Genomic DNA, 23,486 nt, shown 5'->3' on the forward strand with positions numbered 1-23,486 from the left:
CACTGGGGAAATCTGTGGGACTTGACCATGGAGACTCAGACATGGAGAAGGGGGGCCAGGTTTACAGTAACCATCAATCAGATATTGGCAGAACACATTCCTCTTTGCAGCTACAACTGATCAGAGATTGCAGCCAGAGGCTCTTTCCATCTGCAGAGCTGTGCTGGTAGCCCTGTCTGGCCAGGGAACTTGGTGGGCAGTGGAAAAAAAAGGATGCTAATTTAACACTGCAAAAACCTATGAATGTGTAAATCTCACTGGTAATAGTGAACACATGGTCAAAGTCAGATTCTCTAACATTGTATTGGTGGTGCATAATTTGCATGCAACTCTACTTTAAATGTTAAAATGCATTAAAAGCAACCATAAGTAGAATAATTTGTTATTGGGCACAGTAAGTCCCAAACTTTCAAAGATGTGAACGTGCATCTGCATGTCCAGTCATGTAAGTTAGTTCATGTGTCCGGTGTACACTGTCCTGTGCATGTATCCTCTACAAGTAGTTGTGTTTCTACTTTACTGTACAGTACTGTACAGAATACAGTAAGTAGCACACTATCTTTATTTCAAGCCCAGGATGTCCAGAAGCAAGTGTAAAAGCAGTGGTGATGTAGCTGATACTACTATATTCTTCAAGGTACTGTGTTGTACTGTAAGATTAAAAACGTTTTCTTTTTTGTGTGTGTTTATGTATTTGTGTGAAAAGTATTATAAACCTAGTACAGTAAGTGCTATATACCCTACTGTGTTACTTTGATATTCTAGGCTAATTCTGTTGGACTTATGAACAAATTGGACTTATGAATGTGCTCTTGGAACAGAACTCGTTTGAATGTAGGGGACTTACTATATATAATAAAAAGATGTAAATGGTATCATCAGTAACCTAAAACACAATGGATGGTGGGGTAGATATAAAAGTACAAAGTTTCTGTATGCTGCTGAAGTTATTATCACCTTAAAAATAGAATATTACAAATACATTTTATGTAAGTTTCATGGAACCATAGGAAAAAAATCTGTAGTGGTCACAAAAAAGACTGAGTAAAGGAGTCTGAGTGTATTGGTATAAAAAAGTCATCAAATCACAGAGGAAGATATCAAGAGAGGAAGCAAGGAACAAAAGATCTACAAAACAGAAAATTATGAACAAAATGGAAATAGTAAGTCCTTGCCTATGAATAATTTCTTTAAATGTAAATGGACTGAATTCTCCAGTCAAAAGATACAGTGGGTGAATAAATTAAAGAAGAAGATCCAGTGAAATGCTGCCTGCAAGAAGCTCACTTGAGCTTTAAGAATGCACAAAAGGCCCCAAAGAGCCAAAGCAATCCAGAAAGAAAGAAACCATACTGGCATAAAAACTGACACACAGGTTTATTCCTGAGCTCTCAGTTCTGTTCTATTGGCCTGTGCATACATGGCTGACTAATATTTGACCAGGGAGCCAAGAATACTCAATGGAGAAAAAATAATCTCCTCAATAAATAATGCTGGGAAAACTGGATATTCTCATCCAAAAAAAGTGAAAATGGACCTCTTTCTTATGCCACATACAAAATAACAACTGGATTAAAGACTTAAATGTAGACCTGAAACCATCATTTTCTTAATACAACACTTGATATTGGCATCAATATCTTGATATTGGTCTTGTCAATGATGTAACAAAAGCAAAAATAAATGGGGTTAAATCCAATTAAAAAGTTTCTGTATAGTAAAAAGTGATCACGAAGAGGCAACCTATGGACTGGAAGAAAATATTTGTAAACAATGTATCTGATAAGGGGTTAACAGCCAAAATATCAGATCAGATCAGTCGCTCAGTGGTGTCCGACTCTGCGACCCCATGAACCGCAGCACGCCAGGCCTCCCTGTCCATCATCACCAACTCCCAGAGTTCACTGAGACTCACATCCATCGAGTCAGTGATGCCATCTAGCCATCTCATCCTCTGTCGTCCCCTTCTCCTCCTGCCCCCAATCCCTCCCAGCATCAAAGTCTTTTCCAATGAGTCAACTCTTCGCATGAGGTGGCCAAAGTACTGGAGTTTCAGCTTTAGCATCATTCCTTCCAAAGAAATCCCAGGGCTGATCTCCTTCAGAATGGACTGGTTGGATCTCCTTGCAGTCCAAGGGACTATCAAGAGTCTTCTCCAATGCCACAGTTCAAAAGCATCAATTCTTCAGCACTCAGCCTTCTTCACAGTCCAACTCTCACATCCATACATGACCACTGGAAAAACCATAGCCTTGACTAGACGAACCTTTGTTGGCGAAGTAATGTCTCTGCTTTTGAATACGCTATCTAGGTTGGTCATAACTTTCCTTCCAAGGAGTAAGCGTCTTTTAATTTCATGGCTGCAGTCACCATCTGCACTGATTTTGGAGCCCAGAAAAATAAAGTCTGACACTGTTTCCCCATCTATTTCCCATGAAGTGATGGGACCAGATGCCATGATCTTCGTGTTCTGAATGTTGAGCTTTAAGCCAACTTTTTCACTCTCCTCTTTCACTTTCATCAAGAGGCTTTTGAGTACCTCTTCACTTTCTGCCATAAGGGTGGTGTCATCTGCATATCTGAGGTTATTGATATTTCTCCCGGCAATCTTGATTCCAGCTTGTGTTTCTTCCAGTCCAGCGTTTCTCATGATGTACTCTGCATATAAGTTAAACAAACAGGGTGACAATATACAGCCTTGATGAACTCCTTTTCCTATTTGGAACCAGTCTGTTGTTCCATGTCCAGTTCTAACTGCTGCTTCCTTACCTGCATACAAATTTCTCAAGAGGCAGGTCAGGTGGTCTGGTATTCCCATCTCTTTCAGAATTTCCCACAGTTTATTGTGATCCACACAGTCAAAGGCTTTGCCACAGTCAATAAAGCAGAAGTAGATGTTTTTCTGGAACTCTCTTGCTTTTCCCATGATCCAGCAGATGTTGGCAATTTGATCTCTGGTTCCTCTGCCTTTTCTACAACCAGCTTGAACATCAGGAAGTTCACGGTTCACATATTGCTGAAGCCTGGCTTGGAGAATTTTGAGCATTACTTTACTAGCGTGTGAAATGAGTGCAATTGTGCAGTAGTTTGAGCATTCTTTGGCATTGCCTTTCTTTGGGAGTGGAATGAAAACTGGCCTTTTCCAGTCCTGTGGCCACTGCTGAGTTTTCCAAATTTGCTGGCATATTGAGTGTAGCACTTCACAGCATCATCTTTCAGGATTTGGAATAGTTCAACTGGAATTCCATCACCTCCACTAGCTTTGTTCATAGTGATGCTTTCTAAGGCCCACTTGACTTCACATTCCAGGATGTCTGGCTCTAGGTGAGTGATCACACCATCATGATTATCTGGGTCATGAAGATCTTTTTTGTACAGTTCTTCTGTGTATTCTTGCCATCTCTTCTTAATGTCTTCTGCTAATGTTAGGTCCATACCATTTCTGTCCTTTATCGAGCCCATCTTTGCATGAAATGTTCCTTTGGTATCTCTGATTTTCTTGAAGAGATCTCTAGTCTTTCCCATTCTGTTGTTTTCCTCTATTTCTTTGCATTGATCGCTGAAGAAGGCTTTCTTATCTCTTCTTGCTATTCTTTGGAACTCTGCATTCAGATGCTTATATCTTTCCTTTGCTCCTTTGCTTTTCGCTTCTCTTCTTTTCACAGCTATTTGTAAGGCCTCCCCAGACAGCCATTTTGCTTTTTTGCATTTCTTTTCCATGGGGATGGTCTTCATCCCTGTCTCCTGTACAATGTCACGAATCTCATTCCATAGTTTGTCAGGCACTCTTTCTATCAGATCTAGGCCCTTAAATCTATTTCTCACTTCAACTGTATAATCATAAGGGATTTGATTTAGGTCATACCTGAATGGTCTAGTGGTTTTCCCTACTTTCTTCAATTTAAGTCTGAATTTGGCAATAAGGAGTTCTTGGTCTGAGCCACAGTCAGCTCCTGGTCTTGTTTTTGCTGACTGTATAGAGCTTCTCCATCTTTGGCTGCAAAGAATATAATCAATCTGATTTCCGTGTTGACCATCTGGTGATGTCCATGTGTAGAGTCTTCTCTTGTGTTGTTGGAAGAGGGTGTTTGTTATGACTAGTGCATTTTCTTGGCAAAACTCTATTAGTCTTTGCCCTGCTTCATTCTGTACTCCAAGGCCAAATTTGCCTGTTACTCCAGGTATTTCTTGACTTCCTATGTTTGCATTCCAGTCCCCTATAATGAAAAGGACATCTTTTTTGGGTGTTAGTTCCAAAAGGTCTTGTAGGTATTCATAGAACCATTCAACTTCAGCTTCTTCAGCGTTACTGGTTGGGGCATAGACTTGGATTACTGTGATATTGAATGGTTTGCCTTGGAAACGAACAGAGATCATTCTGTCATTTTTGAGATTGCATCCAAGTACTGCATTTTGGACTCTTTTGTTGACCACGATGGCCACTCCATTTCTTCTGAGGGATTCCTGCCCGCGGTAGTAGATATAATGGTCATCTGAGTTAAATTCACCCATTCCAGTCCATTTCAGTTCACTGATTCCTAGAATGTCGACATTCACTCTTGCCATCTCTTGTTTGACCACTTCCAATTTGCCTTGATTCATGGACCTGACATTCCAGGTTCCTATGCAATATTGCTCTTTACAGCATCGGACCTTGCTTCTATCACCAGTCACATCCACAGCTGGGTATTGTTTTTGCTTTGGCTCCATCCCTTCATTCTTTCTGGAGTTATTTCTCCACTGATCTCCAGTAGCATATTGGGCACCTACTGACCTGGGGAGTTTCTCTTTGAACAGTACGAAAAGGCAAAATGATAGCCAAAATATAGAGGAACTCAAACCACTGAACAGAACAAAAACAAACAATCCAACTAAAATATGGGCAAAGAATGTGAATAGATGTTTTTCCAAAGAAGGCATAAATGGCCAACAGGAATGTGAAAAGGTTCATTGTGAAATGAAAACCAAAACCATGATGAGCTCACCTCACAGCTATTAGAATATTGTCAAGAAGGAGAGATGACAAGTGCTGGCAAGAACATGGAGAAAAGGGAACACTTGTTCATTATAGTGGGAACATGAACTGGTACAGCCACTATGGAAAATAATATAAAGGTTCCCCTAATAATTAAAAATAGAACTACCATATGATTCAGCAATCACAATTCTGGCTATTTATCTGAAGAAAACAAAAAACACTAACTCAAAAAGATATACGCACCCCCCTGGTTCATTGCAGCATTAGTTACAGCTGTCAAGATGGGAAAGCAACCTCAGTGTCCATCAATGCATGAATAGATAAAGATGTGTTATATATAAACACAAAGGAATATTATTCACCTGTATAAAAAAAAGGAAGTCTTGCCTTATGTTAAATGGATGGAACTTGAGGGCAATTTGCTAAGTGAATTAAGTCAGATAAATACCATATGATCTCCCTAATATGTGGAATCTTAAACAACCCCACCCTCCAAAAAACCCCAAACAGATTGGTAGCTGCCAGAGGCAGGGGCTGAGGGATAGGGGAAATTGATGAAGGCAGTCAAAGGTACAAACTCCTAGTTATAAAGTAAATTCTGGAGATGTAATATACAACATGGTGACTATAGTTAATAATACTGTTTTGTACATTTGAAAGTTGCTAAGAGTAAATTTTTAAACATTCTCACCACATATACACACACACATATACAACTGTTACTATGTGAAGTGATGGTTGTATTAACTAACCTTATTATGGTAATCATTTTGCAGTGTATGTATACATCAAATTATTACATTGTACACCTTTAACTTACATATACTATATGTCAATTCTATCTAAATAAAGCTGAAAAAAATTTAAAAGGAAAATCATGATCCTATTTTAGCCTGTCCTGCTGCTGCTGCTAAGTTGCTTCAGTCGTGTCCGACTCTGTGTGACCCCATAGATGGCAGCCCACCAGGCTTGCCCATCCCTGGGATTCTCCAGGCAAGAACACTGGAGTGGGTTGCCATTTCCTTCTCCAACGCATGAAAGTGAAAAGTCAAAGTGAAGTCACTTAGTCGTGTCCGACTCCTAGCAACCCCATGGACTGCAGCCTACCAGGCTCCTCCGTCCATGCGATTTGCCAGGCAAGAGTACTGGAGTGGGGTGCCATTAGCCTGTCCTACTAACATATAAATTAATAAGAACATCAATGGTTTGTCAGTTGAGACAATCATGAGACAACTGCCAAGAACTCTGTGTTGTTACATCTAAAACTGAAAATATACTATAGTGAAATGAAAACTAACAAATATTTATCATTTGTCTTGCCATCTGCTTCAATTTGTTAACCCTGACGTTTCTTTATTTTTCCCATCACACTTAACTATTGCATGACATTCCTTAAAGAAGTTAAACTACTGAATATTACTCATTCCTAATTTACTTAATGCTTACCGCACCTTAGGTATTATGCTATGAACTGCAGACACAAAGGCAGGTAAGCCTTGCCCTCAAGTAACTTAACAGTTTTTTTTTTAATTAATTTCAGATTTAAAATACCACAGCTTTTTTTTTTTATTCAAGGACTTTCTGTTCCCATTAAATTAGGAGGGATGACAGAAGGATGGTTATAAAATGAATGGACCTTTAATTTTGAAAGCAATGCAATTGATTTCTATGGTAATACTTCTTAAATTTCTTCATAAACCATAAGAAAAATAATATTAAAATGCTAAACACAGAAAATTACTGATCCAACATTACGACTATTGATGCCTATTGGTGGATTCTAAACACAAATTAGGACTTAATGGGATTTGTACTTTATTTTTAAAATTATGTGTAAAAGGCCCAAAGGGTTCTGAGTCATATGTAGGATGACAGATCTATATTTAAATATACAATTGAAATGCTTTTTTCTTGTATTGGAACCAAAATTTTATCTTAGCTGGAAAGACTTCTTGCAGAAGCTCAGAGAAGACAAGGGCAATGAATACATCAAACCTGGGCTCACATCATCATTGTGCAAAAGGAAAGGCTGTTAGGAAGGCACGGTGACATGGCACAAGACTCAGTAACCACTCCATCTGCCCAAAACCATCCCACTCACCTTCCATCCACAGAATTGATGGTAATTTGGTAAACCAACAAAATAACAAAAGGTTAAACAGTTACAAAATGTGATTCTTTATGCAGAGCTAAGAAAACCAATGAGTAATACTCTTCACGTGGCCATATCAGATATGCAGATCTGTTCCCTCAGGATTAACCTGCTTGTTCATGTGAAAAAATAAGTATTTTAAGGGCTAAAAATACATTTAAACCCCTAAATTCTTCATTTCTATCAGTAATTGGAGGATCTCCCTCCCCTTTAATAGGACCATGAATCTCCAAAACATTTAAAAAACACATATAATAATCTATTTAACTTGGACCCCATCAAAGAAAGATACAGAATTTCACTTACTTTCTTTTAAAATCAAGAGCAAAAAAAAAAAAAAACACCCACAAAATCACTGAATCTCTGTAAAACCTCTTGCTGTTTGTTGTTCAGTCATGTGGACCCTTTTCAACCCCAAGGGCCGCGGCATGCCAGTCTTCCCTGTCCCTCACCATCCCCCGAAGCGCCAGACAAATCACCTGATCCTATCATTGTCCCAAGCTTGGATTTGTATTTTCAATTCTGGTGACCAGATCTAGTCAACATAGTTAGAACACTCCTGCCTCTAACACATTCCTCACACCTAATTAGTTACCAAATTGTACCATGTCCTACAGAATCTACCCTTACAAAATAAATCCCCTTATTTCAGCAGCCAAAAACAGACTCCAATCACTTCTTTGCCCTGAGGTTTCTAATAGATGTGCTGTTTATCTCTTGGCCTCCAATCCATTCTCCATGCTATTTCCACAGTGACTTTTATCACATCCCTGATTAAAACAGGCTTCTAGGACAAGGGTCACTCTCTCTCACTTAGCATCTCTTTCTCATTGTTCCTGTCGGTCTGTATCTCTGGCCTACTCACTGAAAATCCCCTTGCATTAGACACTGAATTCTGTATGAGTCTCCAAAAGTGGTGTGTGGTCTTGAACCTTTGCCCTCTCTGCCTTCTTCAACCAGATAACTCCATTTTCCCTTAAAATTTAGCCTGGGTGAAGCCTGCCCAGGAATCTGATTTGTATTCTTCTTTGCACTCTCCTCTTCACAGCACCTCCCACCTTCACAGCACCTCCCACCACCTGGAATTTGCTGACACCAGGGAAACCCTCAGAAGCAGAGACTCTCTCTCTCTCTCTCACTCACTGTGTATTAATGTACATACACCTACCCTGGCATATAGTGCCTATCATGCCTTACTGTATTACAAAAGTATGCCTTGGGCTTCCCAGGTGGCACAGTGGTAAAGAATATGCCAACAATGCAGGAGATGCAGGTGTGGTCCCTGGATCAGGAGGATCCCCTGGAGGAGGAAAAGGCAACTCACTCCAGTATTCTTTCCTGGGAAATTCCATGGGTAGAGGAGCCTGGCAGGCTATACAGTCCACGGCATCGCAGAGAGTCAGGCACAACAGTGCACACACACAAGTATATCTCACCTTACAGAATCACTAGCTAGGTTCTTGGAAAAAAAGAAAAGCCTATACTGGTAGGGTGGAGACTCCAGTCCTCGTGTGAACCTGCAGAATTTCCATAAGTGGTATGCTTTGTAGTCACCAAAATAAAACAGTCAATATACTAAAGTTTTAAAATATCAGAAGTTATTTTAGATACAGTAAATTAATTACACAATTACCTATAATTAAATTTCCATTTATTACTCCTTATATGCTAGAAACCTTTCAGGATAGCCTTCTCTGAAAGGTTCAAAAAATTCACCCTGTTCCATTAAATTTTCTTATTTAACATAGTATGCAGGTGCTATAATAGATAATATTCAGAATGCAGGTACTATTATAGATAATATTCAAACAAAGAGGCATTCACTTTTCTGTCTTTCCTTTATACATCCAATAGCTTTTCATTTTGCCTTTCAGCTGGAGCTTCCTGCTACCTCCTTCCTTTGCATGGTCATCCCAGTGCTCAACTCATTGTAAGTAATGAGAGTGTATTTTCCAAAGCCTGCATTTACTTTACCCACTTTGGATACACCACAGAAACCTCTTACACCTCTTTCTGATCCCTTTCCGTCCTGACCTCTCCTGTCTATTCCAAACAGAAATTATTCACACATTTTCATTCAAACAACAAACATTCATTAAGTGCCTGGATAATGGGAACAGAGTTAAGATTTTTAATTCATTTGGTCTCAGAAAAGGTGCATTCATATAAACTCAATCTGTGACTGTTATCCACAGGGAGAAATGCATTTTGCACAATGCTATATTTATGTATAGAAATAGAATTTCATGAAACAAGACTCAACCCCTGTGCCATGCACTAGAGCCTTCTACTGGACTCAATTCAGTTTCTTTTCATTTTGTTGTGTGGAGGCCTACCAAATTAATTTCATGAGACCCACTAATGAGTCTAGAATTGTAATCTGAAAAGCACTATCCTAAAATACAGGAAAGAAATTTGTGTTCTGGAGAGATTACTGTATTTTAAAAACTAAACAGAGTTAAAAATACCCTGGAGGGGTTGGAAAGAGGACGGCAAAGGAAAAAAGAGGGAGAAAGAGAGGAAGGTAAAATAAACAGGGGGTTGGGGGAAGCAGAAAGAGATCATTAGAAAAGCATATAGAAAAAAGCCAGAGAGGGTTAAAGAGAAAAATAAAGGCCTGAGCCAGAGAAAGAAAGACTTCTGTGGTAATTTCTGGGGTCACAACCTAGTTTCCTTGGGCTGAGGAACTGCTGTCACCATCGTCTCCCTCCTATGGAGCGAATTAGCTGCTAATCATTGATCACTGCTTCCCAACTGCTCTGATCCTTAAACCTTTAAAGACTGTACCCCTGGGTGTTTGGAAAAGATAACAAGAGTGACCCATTAAATACTTTTTTAGCCTGCAGCGGAGATGAGAATATTATCTGCAGAGGACTAGATGAAATCCACGGTGGGGTGGGAACCCCGGAGTGACATGTACACAGCGACACAGCATCGAAAGTGACACCACGGAAAGTCAACAAAGTTGAGCTAAGCACGGCCTAATGTCATGCTCACCTCACGGGTGCGAAAACATGCCCTGACTCTGTGTAAAAGCATCCTCTGATGAGTGAGAGGATCCCCTAGCCAAAGCCGAAACCCAGGGGCATTCCCTCTAAGGTCAGCAGATGCTGTTTACTGTGAGATGTTCTTAGCAAATACATTCAACCTATGGTCTTAATACAGTAAACAGTTATTTAGCTCATCCTCCATTGGAAGGATCCTAAATTAGACAGTTTTTTACCAAACTCTATGTATTACATTTTGAACCATTGCTGAGAGACAAATGTTTAAACAAGTGAGACATATACCTGGAATAGGTGAGCCGTGGAATAGCAGGCACTAATAATACACGTGTTCATGTTCTTAACCTCCACGGATTGGCATATATTGCTTAGTTAAAAAGTGCTGAGAACTGGGAGTGTACAATGAGGGCAGGGTGGTCCTGAATACAGTGCCCCACCTGCCCGGGCTCAGCAAGTTCTTCCCTACAGGCCTGTCTCACTCTGCATCTGGTCACAGGTGCAAGTGGAAGCAGGACAGAGAGGGAAAAAATGCTAAACCCTTGATGTGTTCACTCTTCTCCTCTATTAGAAGGTACTAGGGAAACAAACAGGAGAGGGCGGGGGGGTTATGAGCAGGAAGCAGAATAGGGGAAGAACTAACAAGTGATCACGGATGGATGAGGTGGGCCGTGAGAGATGCTCACGGCGCCCCGCGTGTACTCGGATAGTAATGGGGGCAGGGGTGAGAGTCAGCACATTTCAACAGACATTTACTGAGCACCCAATTTAGGTACAATTCAAGAGGCAGCAGGGGAACTTACAACTTAGGATGGCAATGACCCTAAACAGCAGTAACACTGTTCCCAGGACGTCTTAACCTCCATACCATGTTATGAATCAAGCAAAGTGTGCCTGCCCAGGAAGCAAGTCTACATTTGAGGCAATATGCTCGGGACCAGGAAAAGAATAAAGGCATATTCTCTTTAAATATTATTTAAAAAAAAAAAAAGTTCAAGCTCAACAGGGCAGAAACACTATGGTTTGCATCTGGAGCCGCCTATAAACCAGATCATGTCAGAGGATCAAAATAAAGGCTGTTCACACTAATAACCCAGTATTTTTACCACTGTGGTTATAAAAGCAGTTGGTAACACTAGGCATTTACAGCTTAGTGATGGACAGCCAGCTCGTCTGGGTTGAATGTCAGTTGCTGTTTGACCTTGGGCAAGTTATATAACTTCTCTGTGGGGTTTCCCCATCTGTAAAATGAAGACAATAGTTAAGACCTACTTCCTAGAGTTATTGTGAGAATTGAGTTGATACAGGTTAAGGTACATAGAACAGTGCCCATCACGCACTGCTCAGGAAGTGTTGCCTGATGTCGCTTTTCCCTAATCACCACCCACACACTGAGGGAGTGGCATGAGTCAAAGGGAGGGTCACGCTCAAAGAGGATATAACTGTGAGTGTTTGGGCTGACAGTGCAGACACTGACCAGTTTGGGGTTTAAGATCCACTCCTAAGAAATGTCCTGCAAGAGCACAAGTGACATGTCCAGCTCCTCCATCCAGTTTTCTATACCTCTGCTTCAGGAGCTCCTGGTCTACTGGCTCCTTGCCAGTTGATCACTGTCAATATATTTTATATTGGTTGTTACATACCTCATTTAGAAAAGGAGTACTTGTTTGCCTCATAATTTCAAGACAAACTGATAAGACTATGAATTATCCAGAGATCAGTAGACACAAATGTATATAAACTTAAAAAAACTTGCTATATTTCAAAATATACTAGAACCTGAACCATAACAAGATGAGGATTTGGAGCATCTCACATAAATCTAATTTCTCTTGGTTTTGGCACAGCTTTAAAAATCTAAAATTGAATAGCTGACATTTTAAGAACCTAGTTACAGAGTTTCAATTTAAAGCAAGTGCACACGCCACACGCACACACACACACACACCAAAAAACAACACTCTTGAGCAGTTGCCATGACAACATAATACAAAGCCTACCAAGCTCTTTGTTATCCTGCTGAAGATGCTGTGCAAAGATACTCATGTTAGATTCTTTACTAATTAAGTGGAAAAGGTTAAAAAAATTCAAGATCCACATGGTTTGTTTTTTTTTTATCTGTGCTAAGACTCAGAAAAGCAAATACTAAATACTGTAAGAAAAAGAATTTAAAAATAACTTATCAGCAAGACCAGTTACAGATCAAAGTAGACACAATGTTGAAGGAAATGGGAAGATGTTTTTCTTTTATTTTGTAAGCTATATTCCCTTTAGTATCTGCTCCTCCTAAATTGTGCTATACTATTTTAATGGAAGAATCAATTCAAATAATACAATTTGATAACAGAGTCTCTTACTTTACCAACACATTTAAACACTTTTCCTTCTTTGGCCACCTCCAATGGCACCCCACTCCAGTACTTTGCCTGGAAAATCCCATGGATGGAGAAGGCTGGTAGGCTGCAGTCCATGGGGTCGCTAAGAGTTGGACACGACTGAGCGACTTCAGTTTCACTTTTCACTTTCATGCATTGGAGAAGGAAATGGCAACCCACTCCAGTGTTCTTGCCTAGAGAATCCCAGGGATCCGGAAGCCTGGTGGCTGCTGTCTATGGGGTCACACAGAGTCGGACACGACTGAAGTGACTTAGCAGCAGCAATATCAGCTTATCTGGGAGCTCATACTTCCGTATGCTAACTAGATCTAAGAAAGAAAACCTGTTTCTAAGTTAATGAGCTCTTATGTTTTTAAAAAGAGAGAGGAAAAAAATAGTGACAGAGGAGAGAAAGAAGGGATAAATAGACCTTTTGGACGCTGTGATAAAATAATCTTGGTTTTCCTTCCCCTTCTCTGATTAGCCATCTCTGTGTCTCTTCTGTGTTAAACCCAGATCCCCTTAAGACTCACCTGTAGATCTCCTCAGTCTGTTATTCTCTTAAGTGGTGTCATCTTTGACCAATGGCTTCAGTTATCATCAATATGCATTCACAATCCCAGAGCCTCTTTTCTGAGTTCATATCAGTTGATTCAACTGCTTCCTAAACATGGCCACTTTGGTTCCCCCTTGAAAGGCAAATGGGGTTCTCCTACAGTGCTCTTTACCTTGATAAATGGCAGGTCCTAATAGGTATTAAGTACCTATTTGCTAAGTGAATGAATCAATCAATCAATCAGTCAAACCTACTGCACAAACCAAAAAACCTAATGACCATCCTTGGTAAGGCCTTTTTTCCATATCCAACTCCTCTCTATTTTACTTCCTAAACATTTCCTAGATTCATCTCATTTTCAAAATTCTCCCAGCCACTACTCTCTAAGCTACCAATCTTTGCCTGGATCACTACAGTAGCCTCTTAACAATCAGGAACACACAGATATAGTACAGACAGAAATCGGGCAATCAGTATCAATGGTTTATTAAACTAACTGATAAAGTTGGACTAAGAAAAGGGAAGAGAACATTTACTAAATGTCAACTCTATGCCAGACACTGATCTAGACACGTTACATATTCCACCTCACTTAATCACCACAGTGACCCATTTTCATAAAAGAAACTCAGCTGAGCACACGGCATCAGGGAGCCACTCCTGGTCACAACCTCTGCTTTGCTTGGTCCCAAAAAGCAGAGAACAATGATAAATACAAAGAAGAATGTGATGATCACAACATAATGAGAACATATTAAGCACTTTGTATGCATGATCTCATTGAAAGTGTCACCACCCTCCCATGAATCAGGGATTATTATCACATTTGCAGATAAAGAAACTGAGCCACACAGGACTTAAAATTACTTGCTTAACGTAAAAAACCCCAAAAGTGGCAGAGTGTTTATTTAATTTACTAAACAGCAAGTTAAAAGAACTGGTGAAGATACAGTGCTAGAAAAGACAAACCACTCCTGCCCTCAGGGGTCTGGTAGTGAACTTGAGGAGCTTGTCTCCAGGATCAGATCTGTTTTTTCATCCCGGCCCTACCCACTGGTGGGAATCCCCCAGCAATTTCAATCCCATTTCTAAAGGGCGCATTTCAAGCACAGGTCAGGCTGCCAGCCTCTTCCACATGCCCATAGATACCCAGTTCTCCTCCAATAGGATACCAGGAGGAGATGCTTTAGTGCTTATACTAATTTGGTCCCAATATTTCTCTTACAAAGTCTTAAAGGCATGAATACAAAGATTATTTTTACAAGGTCTAATCTAGTACTTACAATTTTATAACTCCATCTGGGCACCTGGAACAGAACTGCTGGCTGCTCTTGTCTTGTTTATGTTGACTCTGCCCCAGCTGCACAAATCTACAAATTATAATGTGTAAAAAAAAGTAAGCTAAAGGAACTACCTGCCACAAATTCAGTAGATCACACAAATTGTATGGGTGTTCGAATGACAGTAATATACTTCTATCAGAAAAGCACACAAGAGGACCCTATGTGACACAAGACTTGGTTTATAAATGACTGCCTGATGTTAGAGTGGGTTTATGAGAATAGAGGAGGAGGAAATGCTTAAAATTTAAGTCATAACCATGGATATAAAAATGAAAGAAAATGTTTACTTTGTTGCATTCTGTTTACTCAAACGTGGTATAGAACCTGAGCCGAAATGTTCCTGAGGCCAGGAATTTGACCATAACCCCTTGCGGGTCTGAGGGTGACCGCAGCAGGAAGCAGAGGGAAACAAGCGGAGGGGGATGGTGCTTGGGTGAGACAAATGACAAGGAAACGGCAGGATCAGACTAGAGACCCAGCTCCTGAAGCAAGGATGCTGCTAAGATCCCAGGACAAGGACTTGGTTCCTCAGGACCACAAGAATCCCCACATGTACACCAGCCACTACTAAGGGTACTTTCAACAGAGACAGAGGGGGCTGAGGAGACCACCTGCTGAGCTTCACTGGCCCACCATGCCTCCTCAGAGAAGCCTCCAACAACACTAAACCGGACTTGTAGCTAAGGGCCAGAGCAGGCCCCAGGTCCACTCAGCAAGGTGAGAGGATGCCTAGCAATGGGCCCCTGATATTTCTCAAGTACACCCATCTGAGGTGTGGCCTGTGCTCCATGCATCCATCTGACCCTCAGGGATGCAGCCTGTAGTTTTTATTAGGTTTTTTAAAGGTCAGGAAAAGTGCTTCAGAAACTACCAATTATTAAATCATTACAGTGCTATGAAAAACTTTTAAATTAGCTTAGTCTTGTCCAGCTTTCATCTTCAGCAAGTGAACATCACTGACATGTACACTTATGCTGTCTGCAGTAAGTACAGTCATATTGGTCACTAACTCCAGATAATTCATTCTTCTAGACCATGTTGCTTACAGAGGTCTACTTCAACTACTATTAGAGTTAAGTGACAGAGTGTGGCAGCTGTTGTGAATGTACTGTGTGTCCAGGAGTGAGGAGGGTGTGGCTGAGTTCTCAATGACTCAGTTGACTTCCAGTAGGACAGTATACATAGTCATACCAGTGCTTCTGCAGTTAAGAAATGCTATGTATTTCTATATTTTACATATTCTACAGCAGATCTGACTAATTTGAAGTAGAGAACAAAAAATAATCAGCTCAGTGGATTCTGCAGAACAAATACCCTCCTTAAAAAAGACCTGAAGACTAGTACTCATTTATATTACATTTTATGTAAGCCAAACTTACATAAGTGGGACCATGTTCATTTGTTAAATAATTACGAATTCTTAATACATATATTAATACTAGGTTGAGGCGGTGTTTAAATGGGTGTTTAATCCTTAGGTTTTTGAGGATTTGGGGGTGAGGAATTCTTTAGAGAATCTGATAACTATTAATCTCTGCAAACACACACAGACACATTTTTAGGTACGTGATTTTATGGATACCTTTTGGTAGATCTCCACCTTTTAGCTAGATCTTCCTAATAAAAGTCTATAACACTCTGAATTGGTACCTTTTCATCACTGCTTCTTTTTCCTCCCCAGTCACCACTCCCACCAGGGCCACATCCACCCCCTCCACCCAACCCAAGCTAAATTGAATACAAAGTCCTCAACTGTCAATATCCCAAGTTCATTTTGTAAGAAGGTACTTGATCTTGAGAATTTGTTAATGCAAGAATGCAGAAATGAATTTTAATTTTGTTTCTCATGTCAAATATAACATGTTCAAAGAAAATAATAATGAGTCTCTGTTTATATTAGTTATGGATAGTTAATTATAATAAACTTTATACTAGGGTCTTCATATCTGCTGCTCTTTAAAGAGTCTTGGTTTGATGAGGTGAAAGATGTATTCCTGAAAAGATTCTATAGCACATTTTTGTGGCATGCTTTATAGCATGACCAAAAAGTCTAATATTTTCATGACTTTTGATAGCTATTTGTTGGATGTTAAAAGAGAACTTTGGAAAGTTTTGTTCTCTTTGCTTTGGCATTAAGAACATTTTACTTTTTTAATCTTTGTCTTTCTTGTCCATCCTATAAGGACAAAACATTTCTCTTTTTCTTCTATTTGGAGTGCATTTGTGAAACTCTGAGTATCATCAGATCTAGAAAATTTTAATCTAAATTGGTCTGATTTAGACCAATTTAGACAGGATCCAAACATTTTTTTCTATAGTGGTATTAATGTCAGCATAGGCACAGAATAGAATATCTATATCTAACTCATTTTAAAATGCAAACAATTTTCAGAATAATCCAAATTTAAATGCATAAAATCATCATTTGACAATATTTTATTGTAAATGTCTATACTGCTTCCTCTAATGAAATTTCTGAAGATAAGAATCAATCTCAATTGTATTTCAATTCTTCCTCTCGACCCCCACTTATCCAGTGAAAATGTATGATCTGGCCAGCCCATCATTACTTATAAATCTCTTTCTCTGGCCAAAGCACCAAACTCAATCTTACAAAAAAAAAAAAAAAAAAAAGAATGCAGAAATGCATTTGAACTTCGGTTTGCAGTTTATATTCGGGCAGTGAAAATATGTGTAAGTATCATAAACTGTTATCATTCAGGGGCCCAAGAGTCTCAGACAGTAAGAAGGGTTTTTAATTCCAAATGTAAGTTGTTTCAGAATCTGACCTAAATGCTACTATTCCAAGTGGAAGTTACTTCCTCCTGTATGGTTGACTACTTTCAATTTTTAAAAGTTATATTAGATGTAAGTTATTGTAATACATTTGCATTTGTCCTTAATTTCTCTTGAAAATACCTTACCTTAAATAAATGGAAAGATCTTCTTCTGAGAGGCCATCTGAGAGGTTGATTCCATACACCTCTTTCATGGGCTGGACTACATTCTGGGGTCAAAAATATGGGAATCAGGAAGAGTTCTTAGACATCTAGCACATTAATAATTTCCAAAAATGAAGAAAACGACCCTGTGAATTTTCCCATAAAAACCATCACAATGTTTCAACGTATTCATTAAATTTCTCAATGAGTTTTAAAATTTTTTATTTCATTTTCACTAAAATAGATTATAGATAAAAATTAGTTGGTAATTACTAATTGCTTTTGTATAATGCAAGAGTTGGCAAACATTTTCTGTGAAGGGTCAGGCAGTAAATACTTTATGTTCTTTGGGTCACATCATCTCTGCCACAGCTGCGTAATTCTGCTGTTACGGGGTGAAAGCAACCATAGATAACATATAAACAAATTGGTATGGCTGTAAATAGGCATGGCTGGTTGTAAATTAAACTTTACTTAGGAAAAATGGCAGCAAGCTGCTTTGGCCAATAGGCTGCACGTTGCCAATGCCCAGAATAACAGATTTAGTTCCCATATCATTACATTTTATTTGCCATGTCTACCTCAAATGACTTCTGGCTCTTACTAGAAATCCAGTTCCCCTAAAGCTAAATTTGATTTTTCTATTGTTCACTTGCCTTTTGTTTTCCCTCAATATACTATCAATATCAAATTCAACAGGATGAACTTCCCACTGGGATTAGGCAGAGATTGTGAGGCCCAGGTGCAAACCCTGCATTCCCATAATGTGCTAAGCAAGGGAACAAATAGACCTCAAGTGGATGGGTTGCTCAAAGAGGGACAGGATTCGCCTTAAGAATTCTGAAGTGACAAGAAATTTACTATTACACGTGGAAGCAAAAATACCGATTTCAGAAACCATTTTCAGTAATATCTTTGCCAAATGTATTTGTCTCTGTAGCACCTCCAACATGGCGCATGAGAATGGTGGAGTGAGGTGATGTAACCCTTCCTCGCTCTCAGCCTTTTGGCTGAAAGCGGGATGCTGGAGCTGGTTGTCCAGAGCCTCACTGGACAGCAGCCTCTCCTGCGTCCCTCACCTCTGTCACTTTGGCACTGTCGCCCAGGTCGGTCATCTTCACTGGGGTGGAGCGCTGGGACACGGAGCCCTCCTCCTCTCGGTCGGTCCCGGAGTCGTCTTCCGAGCTGCTGGACACGGCCTCCTCGCTGGGTGGCGGCGGGGCACTGGCGGCTGTTTTCCGCTGTAACACGGCTTCTTCTCTGTTGCTCTTATTTCTTTAAAAAGATGAATATGGATGTGAAGCATCTGTAAACCGAACCCTCAGTGCTCACCGCGTATCACTCTGTCCCAAAGCCTTAGTCCTGGAGAAGTGTTAAGAAAATGACTGTGAGAAGCTAGCGTCTGGATTCAAGTTGTGCTGAAGAGAAAAGTTTAATAGTTTATCATGTACATGTACTGACCCTTCTATGAATTTAAGCTTTGCTATGAATTCAGAAAATAAGCAAGTACGTGCTTGCAGTGTGCAGAAAAGCCTTTCTACCACTTGGCTACTGTGTCTTCCCTTTTGGTAACTGAAATCAGGATTTTCAAAATTTATAGTACAGTAGAAGACTGTTATATCTGAGATATTAGTGAAATTACCTATAACTTGTAGAAGCATCAAAAAAGGGTCGATAGCCAAATCCATGTGTGTTTCTGGCCTTCCTATGAATTTTTATCAATCACAGTGGCAGCTGATTACTTGTACCGAAGTAATGAGCAACTGATGAACATAAACTAAGATTTTAAACTGTTTTAAAACAATTTATTAGTAAATAACTATGTTTGCTGATGATGTCTTCTAATAATAGAGAGTGGATGAGGGGAAACAGAAAAAAATATACATTATTTGCTTTTATTTCATTGCCAAATTTGACAGTAGTCAGAATACTGTTTTTTTCTTAATTAAAAAAATGTATGGTAATATTTTTTGATTTTATGAAAAATATTTAATATATTTAATATTCTTACTTGAAAAAATTATCTGCAAGGGACTTGAAATATTCTACATTTTCTAGAAAAGAAATATGTAATACTATCTAACCATGGGTTAGATATTAGAGAAAATAAATTCATTTCTGACTTCATGAAACTAAAAATTAAAGTTGATACATTTCAGAACTATACACTAATATAAATGGTCATTTATGTATTTGTCCCAGGAACACTTTAAATTCTAAATGTCCTGAGGCCGTTCCTTCTTTTAAATTCCTCATAGCACCTGGTCCAAGACACATATTTAAGCCACATAAGTGGTGTATCTGGGAAATAGTAATATCAGTATATATCTCATTGTATAAATCACACATGTAGTTAGAATCCAATTAAGACCCCGTACACACTCCCAAATACAATTAGGACTCAAAATCCACGGTCTGGCCAGGGCCTAGGAGAATTCTCATCACTGGGATCACTCAGGTCAGCGGCAGTAACAGAGATGCGCAGACTAGGACACATTTCATTTCAGTCTCAAAGCATAAAGATTTAAACGTGGTTTGTTCTCTTCCTCATACTGCTGTATACAATAAAATAACAGCCATCCCCCACACAATGTTAACGGAGTACACAGAAGATCTATTAAGTCCTCTGTCTGAGCGTTTGCTTTAATGTTTTCTCCGGGTGCCAGCAAAAATAAACACAACAAATACACATTTTTACCTAAGTCTTTTATGTTGCGGAAAACAGAGGATATGGAGTTATTAAAGGACATACATAACATCTGCTACCTAACTTTATGCCATCTACGGAACATCTAATTTAAGTAAAATGTACTGTGTTGCTGAAATTCCCATAAATTCTACTTAAGTGTCAACCATGCTTTAATAATCCCAGTTTTATAAATAAGCTATCTGTATAGATGCAGTGGGCTTCCCAGGTCGTGCTAGTGGTAAAGAACCCATCTACCAATGCAGGAGACGTAAGAGATGCAGGTTCTATCCCTGGGTCAGAAAGATTCCCTAGAGGAGGAAATGGCAACCCACTCCAGTATTCGTGCCTGGAGAATCCCATGGATGGAGGAGCCTGGCGGGCTACAGTCCATGGGATCACAAAGAGTCAGACATGACTGAAGTGACTTAGCACGCCCGTGGATGCAGTGTATATACTATGCTGTAAACTATATGACTTGAAGTTATTAGTTTTGGGTGAAAGTGCTATATTATTTTTATGTGAATCTTTAAAATTTTATTCTACATGTAAATCTTACCCCAATACTGATTTTCCGGTTTCATCTGGCTTACGTACAGTAAATGGACTTGGATCAATACCAACGGTCTTAGGCATGAAGTCACTGAAGAAAGGGGAAAAAATTCCATGTGAATCACTGTCCATCCAGATGGTATCGGCTTCCCTCTCTATTCACATTCTTATACTGTTCCTTCTTAGCCTTCAGAGGTATATATATTCTAAGTGAAATACTCAGGGGAGTTCAGGTGATCTGGGCCATAAGACCCCATGAATTAACGGCACTCGGTAACTTCAATGTTAGCAGTCTTCACTGTGAATTTTCTCTGATTAAGAGGCCCAACAATTTTGAATTCAAGATTTTGTTTTCTGGAGCAGAACTGATATCTGAATTACTATTAAGATTCACCTCTGGTTGTATATCATGATTCATTTTCAAGTAAAATTAAACTCATAAAACTGATGGCAAGACAGTAAGCTGCTCGGTTTTATGGACAATGTTTTTATTACACTATACCACCTAAGGAGGCAGGCACAATTATCAAAAACACAGTGAAATGAATTGAAGTATCAACATCTATTTCATTAGTCTGGAGTTAATTCATTATAACACTGGAACACTTTAAATAGAAACTGTTAATTTACCACTTACTGTGATAAGCTGAAGCTACTTCCTCATGATACAGGGGCTACCTTACTATTACTGCTGATGCCAGACAAAACTCCTTAATAGATGCCAAATAAGCAATCGTTACATGATTTATGCAGATAAGACTCATAACTTCTGGCAAGGATACTGCTCCAAGCATGTGACTCAGTATTACATTTTTTGAAGGAAAAGAAAGTAGTATTGAATCTGACTCAAAATGCCTACTTAACAGTTTGAAAATGCTCCTTTCAAATGTAAGTGGTTTAATTTTTCTTTCTTTTTGAACTACTCAGTTGATCTTCATGATTTATGGATGACATATTTGAGAATTTGCTACTCACTAAAATTTATGTATAACCCAAAGGAAAATGACAATAACCTCACAGTTAAACTGCTAAACTTTAACAAGTATAACTGAAAATCAAGCAAGTAAAAATTCCAAACTTTCTATCTGAAACCAAAGAAAAATGTAGAGTGATTTCTAGGAAACAAACCATGAAATATGTTTCACCATGTACTATATTAAGTTTAGGCACACGTATATCACATTTGAAGAAAATGTGAAACACAAAAGGTAAATACAAGAATGCAAACTTTAGTATAAAACATAATGGTCAAAAACTGATTTTCTGAGCCTCATTTCTTAATCTAGACCCATCATTTTCCTAAAAGGCCCCATTAAAGTCCAAAAGAGACAGAAAAATGAAGTATGTTCAAAGGTGACAGACCAGGATGGAGAGCTGTCCAACAATAGAAGGACTGCCTCCTGAGTAATGGGCTCCCAATTGCAGAAGGAATTTCAGAGGTTGGACAACCACCTGCAGGAGGCATGCAGAACAGTAAAGGAAGACATAGCTAAACAAACTAGGAAAACCACAGTTCCCCAATGCTTCTGGTTTCAGAGAATTCACAACATACCGTGCTGAACTCGTCATAGCCAAGCAAAAGGTGTCATCAAAGCTACTCAGCTCATATGGTCGAAAGAACTCATTGTGGATGTCAATCTCCTCTTCATATTTGTGAAATTTCTTCACTACTAACTTCTTTAAGTTCGCAGCACAGATAACTAAGAGAGATACTGCCTGTTACTCTTAAAAGTCTTCAGATTACATCTCCTAAACATTTCTGTCATGGCAACTGTGTTCACAGAGAGTACACTGAACGAGGCTCAGATCGTGCCTCTGGCACTAACACACTTGGAGCTGAAACCAGACATGTGCACAGAACATACATGGCAAAGCTGAGCAAGACAATCGCCAAGGAGGCAGAGGCCTCTGGAAGCTGGGGTGGGAGTGGGGAATTATTTAAGAAATCAAATCACTCAATTCTTTAAATTCCTTTTTTCTCTTAAATAAACACCCTCTGCCTTAGAGATAAAAATTATGCAGCTATTTTATTAAATTTTCCATTATATTTCAAATCCTCTTTATTATGGGCAACATTAGGTTGTTAAATTCCTATCTTTTTTCCTAGAACAACTGAATCTTCTTAGCAGCTGTATGATTTATGATTTTGTCCAGAATTTCAAGATTAACAAATGCTTTTTAAAAGATAATTAATAATTTGTGAAGAACTTATTTGCAATCTTCTTACTTTATGGCCTGCACCATACCATCCAAAAACAGGATGGTCAAACGTGACTAGATGGAATCTTCAACTGGAGTGTTTCAGATTGGCAATAGATCGTCGCATCCTTTCACAATTGAGAAAACTGGCTTGTCCATGGTCAGAAGAATCAATAATAGAATCAAGAATAAACTCTATATCAAACTGATCAATTATTTAAACTTGGAAACATTGTTCTAATATGTCAAAATACATCTGAAGGTATTCTTTGAATGTAAAAACTTTCCTGCCTTTCTGACAAATTAATATGTAATCTTCAGTGACTAAAATACAGTTTCATACATACATCTGTACCTTTTTCACTGCTTAGATATAGGGAGAGTTTTTATTTCTCCTTGTGAATGGGTCCTCACTTCCTCCCCTATTCCCCCCAAATATGTAGGAATATATTAAGTACTAATTTTAAATGATGAAATAATATATCCACTAAACATCTGAGTGACATACCTGATAACTGGTAAGACACAATACAAGGTATTGGCCTATTTAGACAAAAGAAGTATAATACAATCTCTACCCTTTAAAAAAAGCTAAGATGTCATAATCTCCTATCTATTATAACAGCAACATAACCCTGAATAGTCATTCATTTCCTCCTAATAAAATGTTATATGAAACGAATGCTTCAAGATCATTTAAT

At 38.9% G+C, this 23,486-nt stretch overlaps 1 protein-coding gene across 11 annotated transcripts in view; it reads right to left on the bottom strand.

The window, feature by feature from the left end:
- Nucleotides 1-23,486, bottom strand: part of FIG4 (FIG4 phosphoinositide 5-phosphatase) — a 172,298-nt gene that overhangs the window by 37,617 nt on the left and 111,195 nt on the right. For 8 of the 11 annotated variants that reach the window (XM_086317377.1, XM_086317375.1, XM_086317368.1 and 5 more), the window contains 5 exons: nt 22,139-22,286; nt 20,594-20,677; nt 18,428-18,623; nt 17,331-17,413; nt 14,347-14,433 (listed from right to left, as the gene is read on the bottom strand). In XM_086317377.1, coding sequence (XP_086173503.1) covers nt 14,347-14,433; nt 17,331-17,413; nt 18,428-18,623; nt 20,594-20,677; nt 22,139-22,286 — 598 coding nt within the window. Of the gene's footprint in view, nt 1-12,651; nt 12,851-13,524; nt 13,745-14,346; nt 14,434-17,330; nt 17,414-18,427; nt 18,624-20,593; nt 20,678-22,138; nt 22,287-23,486 lie in introns of those variants that run through there. The other 3 variants (XM_086317369.1, XM_086317372.1, XM_086317370.1) reach the window with 3 other exon arrangements.

The sequence above is a fragment of the Bos grunniens genome, chromosome 9 (genome assembly GCF_055505025.1).
Source record: "Bos grunniens cultivar Pamir isolate PY7600 chromosome 9, Bosgru_T2T1.0, whole genome shotgun sequence".
NCBI lineage: Eukaryota > Metazoa > Chordata > Mammalia > Artiodactyla > Bovidae > Bos > Bos grunniens.